At 39.0% G+C, this 14578-nt stretch overlaps 1 protein-coding gene across 4 annotated transcripts in view; it reads left to right on the top strand.

The window, feature by feature from the left end:
* TINAG (tubulointerstitial nephritis antigen) overlaps positions 1-13592 on the top strand; it is a 108325-nt gene extending 94733 nt beyond the window's left edge. For all 4 annotated transcript variants that reach the window (XR_011251390.1, XM_069564106.1, XM_069564105.1 and 1 more), the window contains one exon: positions 12950-13592. Coding sequence is in view for 3 of the 4 variants with exons in the window: in XM_069564106.1 (XP_069420207.1) it covers positions 12950-13084 (135 nt within the window). In the remaining variant the exon portion in view is untranslated. The remainder of the gene's footprint in view (positions 1-12949) is intronic.
* The last annotated feature ends 986 nt before the right edge of the window (positions 13593-14578 follow it).

The raw sequence follows: 14578 nt of genomic DNA, 5'->3' as shown, positions 1-14578 counted from the left end.
ACGCCAGGCCTCCCTGTTCATCACCATCTCCTGAAGTTCACTCAGACTCACGTCCATCGAGTCCGTGATGCCATCCAGCCATCTCATCCTCGGTCATCCCCTTCTCCTCCTGCCCCCAATCCCTCCCAGCATCAGAGTCTTTTCCAATGAGTCAGCTCTTCTCATGAGGTGGACAAAGTACTGGAGTTTCAGCTTTAACATCATTCCTTCTGAAGAAATCCCAGGGTTGATCTCCTTCAGAATGGACTGGTTGGATCTCCTTGCAGTCCAAGGGACTCTCAAGAGTCTTCTCCAACACCACAGTTCAAAAGCATAGATTCTTTGACGCTCAGCCTTCTTCACAGTCGAACTCTCACATCCATACATGACCACAGGAAAAACCGTAGCCTTGACTAGATGGACCTTAGTCGGCAAAGTAATGTCTCTGTTTTTGAATATGCTATCTAGGTTGGTCATAACTTTTCTTCCAAGGAATAAGCGTCTTTTAATTTCATGGCTGTAGTCACCATCTGCAGTGATTCTGGAGTTTTGGTATTGGTATTATGCTGCAAATCAGCATAATACCAATACCAAAACTTGACAGAGACAACTCAAGAAAGGAAAACAACAGGTCAATATCTCTTATGAAGGCAAAATTCTAAACAAAACATCACAGTTGCAAAATGTAAAAAGGGCAAATATAATCAAATGAGGTTTATAGCAGGAGTGTGAAGTTGGTTTTAAATGTAAAATCAATAAACAGTTCATCACATTGCCAGACTAAAGATGGAAAAAAATGCTTATCTTAATTGGTGTGTGTGTGTTAGTCGTGTCCAACTCTTTCCAACCCTATGGACTGTAGCCTGTCAGGCTCCTCTGTCCGTGGAGTTTTCCCCCAAGCAAGAATACTGGATTGGGTTGCCATTTCCTTCTCCAGAGGATCTTTGCAACCTAGGGACTGAACCCAGATCTGCTTCATTGCAGGCAGATTCTTTACCGTTTGGGCCACCAGGGAAGCCTCATCTTAATTGGTGCTGAAATGTAATAATAATAGCTTTTTGCCACTTGCTCCCTCCTAGGTACTCTCATACATCCTCTCCAAATGATAGCTGCAAGATCATTAGAGCAACAGTTTCCGATTTCTAGATTCTCTTTCAAAGGGCTCGCATGATTAGCTTAGGCAAAATAATCTCCCTTTTAATTAACTCACAGCAAATTGATTGGGGATTTGATCACATCTTCAAAACTTACTTAAATTTGTCAGACAACATGATCTAATCAAAGGTGTGACATCCCATTAAATCAGGTCCTTTCCACAATCAAGTGAGAAGATTATATGGGGCAGCCACACCAAGGAGCAGGAATGTGGGGGGTTATTATAGAATTCTGCTGACCTCAAATGTCATTTATGATCTAAAAACCTCAGCAAATTAGGAAAAGAACCTACCTTCCTTAATCTTATAAAGTCTACTTTCAAAAACCCAGTAGATAACATCATAATTAATGGTCAAGTGCTGAACATTTTTCCCTTATCATTGAACAGTAAAACATTTATTGTCATTTTTGTTAACATTTTATTGAAGGTTCCATCTAGTATAGTAAAATAAAAAAATAAAGGCAGAGTTGTGGAAAGAAATACAACCTAAGTTATTTGCGGATGACATGGTTATGTGTATAGAAAATTAAAAAATACATATAGAAATAAACTGTTAGAAATAGCATTATTTAGCAAGCTTTCTTGATATTCAGTTCAGTTCAGTTGCTCAGTCGTGTCTGACTCAGTGCAACCCCATGAATCGCAGCACGCCAGACCTCCCTGTCCATCACCAACTCCCTGAGTCCACCCAAACTCGTGTCCACTGAGTTGGTGATGCCATCCAGCCATCTCATCCTTCTCTTCCTGCCTTCAATCTTTCCCAGCATCAGGGTCTTTTCAAATGAGACAGTTCTTCACATCAGGTGGCCAAAAATTGTAGTTTCAGTTTCAACATCAGTCAAATTAGGTCAATATAAAATACAAATTATAGTTCTATATAGTAGTTAGAAACAATGGGAAATTTAAAATAAACATGACCTAAAATGGTGTAACTATTTAAAATTTAAGGGAATATTTCAATGAAAAATGTGCAAGATTTTCAGTGTTGGGAGAAATTAAAGAAGCCCTAGCTAAAAGGAGTGGAGAAGGCAATGGCAACCCACTCCAGCACTCTTGCCTGGGAAATCCCAGGGACGGGGGAGCCTGGTGGGCTGCTGTCTATGGGGTCGCACAGAGTCGGACATGACTGAAGCGACTTAGCAGCAGCAGCTTAAAGGAGAATTATACCATATTAATGACGCCAAACCTCTAGATTAGCATTCCCAACTTGATTTACTAAGTTACTAACATTCTAATCTAAAAATTAGAGATTTATTTATTTATGGTTTTGGAAGAGAGAGGATTATATTGAAAAAATGATTCTAAACTTTAGATGGGAATGTAAAAACCCTACAGGCCCAAGATAGCCACAGTAAAGGAGAACAAAGCTGGAGGATGTACGCTGCCAGGTTTCAAGAATTCATATACATCTACAGCAATTAAGACATTTTATTACCGCCAAATTGAATACAGAAGCACATTTAAAAAATCATTCACAATGATCATGATTTATACCTGGCATGCAAGGATATTTTAACATATACAAACCAATCAATATGAAATATCCATTGACAGAATGACATATATATTATCAGTGAGGTACATTTTATCTACAGTTAATTTGTTTAGTTTGTATCATGAACGAATACAGAATTTGTCAAATTTCTTTCTGAATCTATTAAGATTACTATATATAATAATATTAATTTTATATACTGTTGTTCAGGTGCTAAGTCATGTCTGACTCTCTGCTATCCCATGAACTCCAGCCTGCCAGGCTTCCCTGTCCTTCACTATCTCCCTGAATGTGTTCAGACTCATGTCCATTGAGTCAGTGATGCCAGCCAACCATTTAATCCTCTGTTGCTCCCTTCTCTGTTCAAACTCACGTCCGTCCAGTTGGTGATGCCATCTCATCCTATGTTGTCCCCTTCTCTTCCTTCCTTCAATCTTTCCCAGAATCAGGGTCTTTTCAAATGAGTCAGTTTTTCCTTTGCATCAGGTGGCCAAAGTATTGGAGTTTCAGCTTCAGCATTAGTCCTTCCAATAGTCATGACTGATTTCCTTTAGAATTGACTGGTTTGATTTTTCAGTCCAAGGGACTCCCAAGAGTCTTCTCCAATGCCACAGTTCAAAAGCATCAATTCTTCAGCACTCAGCTGACTTTATGGTCCAAACCTCATACCCATACGTGACTACTGAGCTTTGACTAGACCTACCTTTGTTAGCAAAGTGATGTCTCTGCTTTTTAATATCTGTCTAGGTTGGTCAGGCCTGGCATGCTGCGATTCATGGGGTCGCAAAGAGTCGGACACGACTGAGCGACTGAACTGAACTGAACTGAAGTTGGTCAGAGCTTTTCTTCCAAGGAGCAAGCGTCTTTTAATTTTATGGTTGCAGTCACCATCTGCAGTGATTTTGGAGCCCAAGAAAATAAAGTCTGTCACTCTGTCCATTGTTTCCCCATCTATTTGCCATGAAGTGATGGGACCTAATGTCACGATCTTCGGTTTTTGAATGTTCAGTTTTAAGCTAGCTTTTTCACTCTCCTCTTTCACTTGCATGAAGAGGTTCTTCAGTTCCTCTTCACTTTCTGCCATAAGGATGGTGACATCTGCATATATAAGGTTATTGATATTTATCCTGGCAATAATGATTCCAGCTTGTGCTTCATCCAGTCCAGCATTTCACATGATGTACTCTGCATAGAAGTTAAATAAGCAGGGTGACAATATACCACCTTGATGTACTCCTTTCCCAATTTGGAACCAAATCATTGTTCCATGCCTGGTTTTAACTGTTACTTCTTGACCTATGTACAGATTTCTCAGGAGGCAGGTAAGGTGGTCTGGTATTCCCATCTCTTTAAGAATTTTCCAGTTTGTTGTGATCTACACAGTCAAAGGCTTTGGTGTAGTCAATAAAGCAGGAGCAGTTGTTTTTCTGGAATGCTCTCACTTTTTCAATGATCCAAAAGATGTTGGCAATTTGATCTCTGGTTCCCCTGCCTTTCAAAATCCAGCTTGAACATCTCGAAGTTCTCAGTTCACATACTGTTGAAGCCTGGCTTGGAGAATTTTGAGCATTCCTTTGCTAGCATGTGAGATGAGTACAATTGTGCATTTGTTTGAACATTCTTTGGCGTTTCCTTTCTTTGGGATTGGAATGAAAAGTGACATTTTGCAGTCCTGTGGGCATAGCTGAGTTTTCCAAATTTGCTGGCATATTGAGTGCAGCACTTTCACAATGCCATCTTTTAGGACTTGAGAATAGCTCAACTGGAATGCCATCACCTCAACCAGCTTTGTTTGTAGTGATAATTCCTAAGGCCCTCTTGATTTCACACTCCAGGATGTCTGGCTCTAGGTGAGTGATCACAGCATTGTGGTTATCTGGGTCATGAAGATCTTTTTTTGTATAGTTCTTCTGTGTATTCTTACCACCTCTTCTTAATATCTTGTGCTTCTGTTAGGTCCATACCATTTCTGGCTTTTATTGTGCCCATCTTTGCATGAAATGTTCCCTTGGTATGTCTGATTTTCTTGAAGAGATCTCTAGTCTTTCCCATTTTATGATTTTCCTCTATTTTTTTGCATTGATCACTGAAGGCTTTCTTATGTCTCTTTGCTATTCTTTGGAACTCTGCATTCAGATGGGCCTATCTTTCCTTTTCTCCTTTGCCTTTAGCCTCTCTTCTTTTCTCAGCTGTTTGTAAGGCCTCCTCTGACAACCGTTTAGCCTTTTTACATTCCTTTTTCTTGGGGATGTTCTTGATCACTACCTCTTGTACAATGTCACAAACCTCCATCCATAGTTTTTCAGGCACGTTGTCTATCAAGGCTGCTAGTTAGGGTCTGACAAACATGGTCCACTGGAGAAGGAAATGGCAAACCACTTCAGTATTCTTGCCTTGATAACCCCATGAGCAGTCAGTCAGTTCAGTGGCTCAATCGTGTCCAACTGTTTGTGACCCCGTGAACAGCAGCACACGAGGCCTCCCTTTCCAGCACCAACTCCTGGAGTCCACCCAAACCCATGTCCATCGAGTCAGTTGTGCCATCCAACCATCTCGTCCTCTGTCATCCCCTTCTCCTCCTGCCCTCAATCTTTCCCAGCATCAGCTCTTCACATCATGTGGCCAAAGTATTGGAGTTTCAGCTTCAGCATCAGTCCTTCCAATGAACACCCAGGACTGATCTCCTTTAGAATGGCTGGCTGGATCTCCTTGCAGTCCAAGGGACTCTCAAGAGTCTTCTACAACACCATAGTTCAAAAGCATCAATTCTTTTGTGCTCAGCTTTCTTTATAGTCCAACTCTTGCATCCATACATGATCACTGGAAAAACCATAGCCTTGACTAGACGGACCTTTGTTGACAAAGTAATGTCTCTGCTTTTTAATATGCTGTCCAGATTGGTCATAACTTTCCTTCCAATGAGTAAGTGTCTTGTAATTTCATGGCTTCAGTCACCATCTGCAGTGATTTTGCAGTCCAGAAAAGTAAAGACTGACACTGTTTCCACTGTTTCCACATCTATTTGCCATGAAGTGATGGGACCGGATGCCGTGATCTTAGTTTTCTGAATGTTGAGCTTTAAGCCAGCTTTCTCACTCTCCTCTTTCACTTTCATCAAGAGACTCTTTAGTTCTTCTTCACTTTCTGCCATAAGGGTAGTGTCATCTGCATATCTTAGGCTGTTGATATTTCAGTCTGGGGTTTCTCATGAACAGTACGAAAAGGCAAAACTGAGAGACAAACCCCTAGGTCAGTAGGTGTCCAATATGCTGCTGGGAGCCTTTTCTCATGGATCAGATGGTAAAGAATCTGCCTGCAATGCTGAAGACCCAGGTTCAATCTCTGGGTTGGGAAGATCCCCTGGAGAAGGGAATGGCAATCCACTGCAGTGCCCTTGCCTGGAGAATTCCAAAGACAGAGGAGCCTGCTGAGCTACAGTCCATGGGGTTGCAAAGCGTTGGACATGATTGAGTGACTAAGACACTCGCACACACTTCAGGGGAAGACCAGAGAAATAGCCCAAGAAAGAATGAAGAGGCTGAACCAAAGCAGAAACGGCGTCTATTTATAGTTGTACTTGGTGGTGAAAGTAAATATTGATGCTGTAAAGAAAAATATTGCATAGAAACATGGAAAGTTAGATCCATGAATCAAGATAAATTGGATGTGGTCAAACAGGAAATTGCAAGAGTAAACACTGACATTTTATGAATCAGTAAACTAAAATGGACAGGAATGGGTGAATTTAATTCAGATGACTATTATATCTACTATTGTGGGCAAGAATCCCTTAGAAGGAATGGAGTAGCCCTCATAGTCAACAAAAGAGTCCTTGGTTACAATCTCAAAAATGAAAGATTGATCCTGGTTCATTTCCAAGGCAAACCATTCAATATCATAGTAATCCAAGTCTATGCCCCAACCAATAATGCTGAAGAAGCTGAAGTTGAAGGATTCTATGAAGACCTACAAGACCTTCTAGAACTAACACTGAAAAATGATGTCCTTTTCATCATAGGAGACTGGAATGCAAAAGTAGGAAGTCAAGAGATACCTAGAGTAACAGGCAAGTTTTTCCTTGCAGTACAGAACGAAGCAGGGCACATGCTGAAATAATTTTGCCAAGAGAAAGCACTAGTCATAGCAAACATTCTTTTCCAACAACACAAGGGACAACTCTACACATGGACATCACCAGATGGTAGATACCAAAATCAGATTGATTATATTCTTTGCAGCCAAAGATGGAGAAGCTCTATACAGTCAGCAAAAACAAAACCTGGAGCTGACTGTGTCTCAGATCATCTGCTCCTTATTGCAAAATTCAAGCTCAAAATGATTAAAGTAGGGAACACCAGTAGGCCATTCAGGGTATGACCTAAACCAAATCCCTTAAGATTATACAGTGGAGATGATGAATAGATTCAAGGGACTAGATCTGGTACAGTGCCTGAAGAACTATGGATGAAGGCTTATAACATTGTACGGGAGGGATGAACAAAACCATCCCCAAGAAAAAGAAATGCAAGGAGGCAAAGTGGTTGTCTCAGGAGGCTTTACAAATAGCTGAGAAAAGAAGAGATGTGAAAGACAAAGGAGAAACAGAAAGATATATCCAACTGAATGCAGAGTCCCAGAGGAAACCAAGGAGAAATAAAAAAGCTTTCTTAAGTGAAAAATGCAAAGAAATAGAGGAATACAACAGAATGGGAAAGACTAGAGGTCTCTTTAAGAAAACTGGAGATTCCAAGGGGACATTTCATGCAAAAAAAGGCACAATAAACGACAGAAATGGAAAGGACCTAACAGAAGCAGAAGAGATTAAGAAAAGGTGGCAAGGATGTACAGAATAATTGTACAAAAAAAGGTCTTAATGACCCAGATAACCACCATGGTGTGGTCATTCACCTAGATCCAGACATCCTGGAATGTGAAGTCAAGAGGGCCTTAGGAAACATTATTATGAACAAAGCTAGTGGAGGTGGTGGAATTCTAGCTGAGCTATTTCAAATCCTAAAAGTTGATGCTGTGAAAGTGCTGCACTAGTTATGCCAGCAAATTTGGAAAACTCAGCAGTTGCCATAGGACTGGAAAAGGTCAGGATTCATTCCAATTCCAAAGAAAGGCAAAGCCAAAGAATGGTCAAATGACCTTACAATTGCACTCATTTCACATGCAAGCATGATTATGCTCAAAATCCTTCAAGCTAGGCTTCAGCACTATGTGAACCAAGAAATTCTAGATGTTCAAGCTGGATTTAGAGAAAAAAAAAGAAAAGTCAGAGAAACTAGAGATCAAATTGCCAGCATATATTGGATAATAGAAAAAGCAAGGATTTTCCAAAAAACATCTACTTCTGATTATTGACTATGCTGAAGCCTTTGGCTGTGTGGGTCCCAACAAACTGGGATATTCTTAATGAGTTGGGAATACCAGACCACATTACCTGTCTCCTGAGAATCCTATATGCAGGACAAGAAGCAATAATTGGAACTGGACATGGAACAACAAATTGCTTCCAAATTGGGAAAGGATTGCATTAAGGCTGTATATTGTCAGTATATACTATATATACACATATACTGATAATATATATATACCCTGTATATAATATATAGCATAACTAATATATATACTGATAACATTATACTTAATAACATATGTGACATATATATTTACTGATAATATTTTATATATATACATACACACATATATATTGACATACACACACACACACACACACACACATATATATATATATATACACTTAATGGTTTCAGGTTGAAATCTTTTCCTCTAAGTTGAGAAACAAGACAATGGTGCTCATTCTCACCACACCTATTCAACATAGGTCTAGATGTCTGTTGTTTAAGTCTGGGTCTCCTTTTCTGCCCTTCATGTAGAATGATTGTTACCATCTTTCTAAATTCCATATATATCCATAATATACAGTATTTATCTTTCTCTTTCTGACTTACTTCATTCTATATAATAGGCTTCAGGTTCATCCACCTCATTAGAACTGACTCAGATGTGTTCCTTTTTATACCTGAGTAACATTTCATTGTGTATATGAGGGCTTCCCTGACAGCTCAGTTGGTAAAGAATCTGCCTGCAATGCAGGAGACCCTGGTTTGATTCCTGGGTTGGGAAGATCTGCTGGAGAAGGAAAGGCCACCCACTCTAGTATTCTTGGGCTTCCCTTGCGGCTCAGTATATGTACCACAGCTTCCTTATCCATTCATCTGACGTTGGACATCTAGGTTTCCTCCAGGTCCTAGCTATTGTAAATTGTGCTGCAATGAACATTGGGGCACAAGTGTCTCTTCCAGTTCTGGTTTCCTCATTGTATATGCCTAGTAGTGGGATTATTGGGTCATATTGCTTTTCTATTTCCAGATTTTAAGGAATCTCCACACTGTTCTGCATAGTGACTGTACCAGTTTGCATTCCCAACTGTGTGAGAGGGTTTTCTTTTCTCCACACCCTTTCCAGCATTTATTCTGTAGACTTTTTGATAATGGCTGTCTGACTAGTGTGAGGTGACACCTCACTGTGGCTTTGATTTGCATTTCTCTACTAATGAGTGGTGCTGAGCATGTTTTCAAGTATTTATTAGCATCTGTACGTCTTCTTTGGAGAAATATCTGTTTAGGTGTTTTGCCTGCTTTTCAATTAGGTTGTTCATCAGTTGTTTCATTTGCTATTATTTTCTCCCTTTCTGAAGGCTGTCTTTTCATTTTGCTTATAGTTTCCTTCATTGTCCAAAAGCTTTTAAGTTGAATTATGTCCCATTTGTTTATTTTTGTTTTTATTTCCATTTCTAGAAGTGGTTAATAGAGGATTTTGTTAGGATTTATGTCAGAGAGTGTTCTGCTTATGTTTTCCTCTAAAAGTTATGCATTTTCTAGTCTTACATTTAGTGTAATCTTTAATCCACTTTGTGTTTCTTGTGTGTGTGTGTGTGTGTGTGTGTCTTTTTGTGTATGGAATTAGAAACTGTTCTAGTTTCATTCTTTGACATGTAGTTGACCAGTTTTCCCAGCATCACTTGTTGAAGAGACTGTATTTTCTCCATTCTATATTTTTGCCTCCTTTGTCAAAGATAAGCTATCCATAGGTGTGTGAATTTACTTCTGGACTTTCCATTTTGTTCCATTGATTTATATTGCTGTCTTTGTGCCAGTAGCAATCTGTTTTGATCACTGTAATTTTGTGGTATAGTCTGAGCGCATAACATTGAAACATACATTAGCATATGTAAAATAGATGACCAGTGCAAGTTTGATGCATGAAGCAGGACACCCAGAGCTGGTGCTCTGGAACAACCCAGAGGGATGGGGTGGGGAGGGAGGGGGGATTCAGGATGGGGGGACACATGTGCACCTGTGGCTGATCCGTGCTGATGTGCAGCAAAACCATCACAATACTGCAAATAATTATCCTCTAATTAAAATAAGTAAATTCATTTAAAAGAAACAAACAGTACTGGAAGTCCTTTCCAGAGCCATCTGGCAAAAAAAGAAATAAAAGTCATCAGAGTTGGAAAGAAAGAAGTAAAATCATCTTTATTTGTAGATGCATGATTTTATATACAGGCATGCTGTGTTTCATTGCACTTCGCTTTTTGGCTCTTTTCAACTTTTTTCTTTTTTTAACAAATTGAAGATTTATGGCAGTAGGCTGTATTGAGCAGCCTGTAGGCACCATTTTTCCAGAAGCATTTACTCACTTTGTGTCTCTATGTTACATTTTGGTAATGCTTGCAATATTTTAAACCCTCTACCAGCAAAAATATTTCAACTTCCAAAATAATCACATGATGATTTGCATTTTTTAGCAATAAAGTATTCTTGAAGTATGCACATTATTTTTTGACATAATGCTACTGTACACTTAATAGACTACTGTATAGTGTAAATATAACTTTATAGGCACTAGGAAACCAAAAATTTCCTGTGACTCACTTTATTGCAATATTCATTTTATAGCTGTGCTGGGACTGAATCTGCAAAATCTCCAAGGTATACATGTTTGGAAAATCCTAAAGACTTCATCCCAAAGTTGTCAGATCAAATCAATTAATTCAGTAAAATTATAGGATAGCAAAACTAACATACAAAAATCAATAACCTTTTTATATACTAGCAACAGATTATCAGAAAAAAATAAAGAAAATAAGCAATCCCATGTACAATAGCATCAAAAAAAAAAGGTGAAAAACCTTTACTCTGAAAACTATAAGACATTGATGAAAGATGTTTATTTTACTTTTTAGTCACAAATAAGTGAAAGGGTATCCTGTACTCTTGAATGAGAAGAATTAATATTATTAAACATTTATACTGCCAAAAAACTATAGATTCAGTGTAATCCCTATCAAGATTCCAATGGCATTTTTATAGATATAGAAAAACCATTCTAAAATTTATATGGAAACAAAAAAGAGTAGACAAAACAATCCTTCAAAAGAACAAAGCAAGGAATACCGTCTTACCCTATTTCAAGCTATACTATAAATTTATAGTAATTAAAACAATATGATTCTGGCATAAAAACAGACAGATTAATGGAACAGTATTGAGAGCTCAGAAATAAAGGTGAAAAGGAAGTTTCTTTTTTTTTAAATTTTTATTTTTACTTTATTTCACTTTACAATACTGTATTGGTTTTGCCATACATTGACATGAATCCACCACGGGTGTACATGCGTTCCCAAACATGAATCCCCCTCCCACCTCCCTCCCCATAACATCTCTCTGGGTCATCCCTGTGCACCAGCCCCAAGCATGCTGTATCCTGCATTGTTTAATCAGAAAGCCAGTAACCTGGGGAGAAGGTGGACTTGTGCCCCCTGAAAAACAAGTCTGAAGATTCTACTTCATCACAAAAATTTTAAAGGGAAAAGGGGAATGATCTCAGTTAATCACTGGGGTGGGGGTCAGGGTCATCACTGTCCCCCACTGCCTTCAGCGTTGTCAACTTTCTGTGGTCTTTCTTTAGTTGCTATCTTGTTCACACAGTTCATTTTTGAAATTACTGAAGGGGAAGCTGGGGAAGAGGTCTAGTCACCTGCTGGCTACTTAATCTTCGTTTCTATTTCTTTGATTTATGGGAAGAACCAACGGGTTAGACATGGTAGTGTGTGATCAAAAGATTTGAAAAGTGTGCTTAGGTTGAGATGAGCAGAGCATGAGAAGGCCCTGAGTTAAGTTTAGTTAAAATATAGCTTCGCTAACATGGCAAAAGAAGGGGTTTCCTGCTGAGGACAGTTTTCAGCAAAGGGCTGCTTACATCCCTGCATTTTTCCCCAGCCTTTTAAAATTTACCCATCTCAGTTCATAGAGAGTAATGTAATCAAAATGTAAATTTGTCCACCTGTTTTCCTGCTGGAAGCAACAATGACTTGTATCATTTTCACCATTGTTTTCTCTGCATGGATTTCCTTTCCTTCCCTTCCAGCCTCATAAGCTACCAACTTGCTTTTGTTTTATGATCAATGACAACTTTGTTGCTTTATTTCAATGCTTCATGCTTTTATATTTATGTTTTTACTGTTTCCCTTTACCCGAATCTCTCTTTCTCCTTTTTTTCCTGGTCAATTGACTCCCAGGCTTTAATAAGCATTTTGGGTGGTACTTCCTCCGACAACCTCCCTGAACCATTCAGATGAATGAGATGCTTCTCTATGCACATACTCCTACCTTAGTACTTGCCTTATGTTGATCATCTCTCGTTAGACTGTAAGCTCCCTGAACACAGGCTATTTTTTTATCGTGGACCAGTCACATAGCAGACCCTCTGTAACTGCAGTTTTGTGTCATCTAATGTGGCACTTCAAACCCATGCATATGTTACCATTGTACTCTGTGAAGAAGTGAAGTGAAGTCATTCAGTCGTGTCCGACTCTTTGTGATCCCATAGACAGTAGCCTACCAAGCTCATCCATCCATGGGATTTTCCAGGCAAGAGTACTGGCGTGGGTTGCCATTTCCTTCTCCAGAGGATCTTCCCAACCCAGGGATCGAACCTGGGTCTCCCACGTTGTAGGCAGACGCTTTACCGTCTGAGCCACCAGGGAAGCCAACTCTACTTATTGAACATGAGGATACATGCCTATGAATGTAATTAATGAGTAACATAATTGTTTTGTTCTTATTTAGAAAATATGCAGGTTCTCAATAATCACAGTCTATAATAAGTCAAAGGCATATAAAATGACGCAGGAATCCCTTGTAACATTACAGACTGGATTAAATATCCAAACATGGTACTCAGTATTCCTCTCTCTCTCTCTCTCTCTTTTTTTTTTCCTACAGATTGCTGCCAATTCCTGGGGAAAGTCCTGGGGAGAGAATGGCTATTTTAGGATTCTTCGAGGAGTAAATGAGTCTGACATTGAAAAGTTGATTATCGCAGCTTGGGGCCAGCTGACAAGTGCAGATGAACCATAGCATATCATTAAATTTCCATCAGGCCAAGCGTTCAAGTCACCCTTTAAATTGAAATTAAGCCATGTGAGCTTCTCTGTGACAGTGCAATCTTTGCCTTGTCCCCTTGTCATCACAACCTGCTTGTTTTCTTTCTCACCCCAGGCCCTCAGCTCCCATTTCCTTTGTGTCACCGAGTACGTAAAACCACTAACAGAGGACTGAAGAGGGACTAAATGCCTTTAAATTCCCTAGTATTCTTCATTTCCCTCGCATGACAATGTTCTTTTTGACTTTGATCATTTGCAAACAGAGTGATGACATTTGTTTTAAAAGTTCATAGCATTTGTTTGTGGAAATGATCTGGTCTCTCTCTTTGAACAATGAGAATGTCAGACAACAAAAAGCACTGAAAACACCGGTTTGCCATCATTTGCAATTTTTTTCCACCCAATAATGCTTTCTTAATTCTGACATTGCTTATGATTTGCTAAAAAGCAGTGGAAATATATTGTTTCTCTCAGTAATCTCACATTTTGGTTCTTTTCATTCATCTAAACTGAACTTGCAATCTAACTCAAAAGGAGAGTCATAGGAAAGAACTACTCTTTACAATGTAATTGCTTATGGGAAGCAATTGCGGGGAAGATAGTAAGTAACAAAAAAACTTAGATGCTGACAATGGAAGTACTGTCTTAATGTGTATGTAGGACACACACTTTTATTTTGGGAAACCAGCGCACTTGGTGTGAAGTCTATTAAAATGAGCTGCAAAACTGTATTGGGCAAGATCACACATTTACCCCCCAAAACAGCTCAGTTGTCACAAATTTGCATCTAATTTCAGTTCTCAATAGTCAGAGAAACAAAAATAGCCTCATCATCCTTGTTGGGAAAGGATGCAATCTTCTAATAGTTCACTGACATCTTAAATGACAAATTAATAAATGAAGAAGCAAAGCTGGCGGATTATAGTGACAATGGTGGGATATCCATGACCTTCACTTCTGGGCCCTCTATTGTCTGGATTTCCAGTGTAGAGCTCTTTTATGTGGTCGCACCCAACAATACCCTGGTTAAATGAGCCAGATGTGTGGAAAATGTGAGAAAACAGAGTACAAAAATGGGAAGTGCTGCTGCAGTGGTTGTTGTCTCCATTAATCTCTGCTGTATTATCAGAAGAAGCATCTGTTCACTTAGTTCTCCCCTAGAAACCATACAGGAGTCTCATTCACCTTGTTGTGGTTGGTTGATACATACATGTGTACATACATATCTGTAGGTACATGCATATGTATGTGTGTATGTACATTTATATACACATATATATAATGTAATATATAATATTACTCAGCCAAAAAAAAGAAATCATGCCAGATGTATTTAGAGATTATCATCTTAAGTGAAATAAATCAAATGGAGAAAGACAAATGCCATATGATATCATTTCTGTGTCAAATCTAAATAAATTGTTTAAATGAACTCATTTACGAAACAGAAACAGATATAGAGATATAG

This window comes from Ovis canadensis, chromosome 20, assembly GCF_042477335.2.
Source record: "Ovis canadensis isolate MfBH-ARS-UI-01 breed Bighorn chromosome 20, ARS-UI_OviCan_v2, whole genome shotgun sequence".
NCBI lineage: Eukaryota > Metazoa > Chordata > Mammalia > Artiodactyla > Bovidae > Ovis > Ovis canadensis.
Note: the sequence above shows the minus strand (reverse complement) of the source record. Positions and strands in the feature narration are given on the sequence as shown.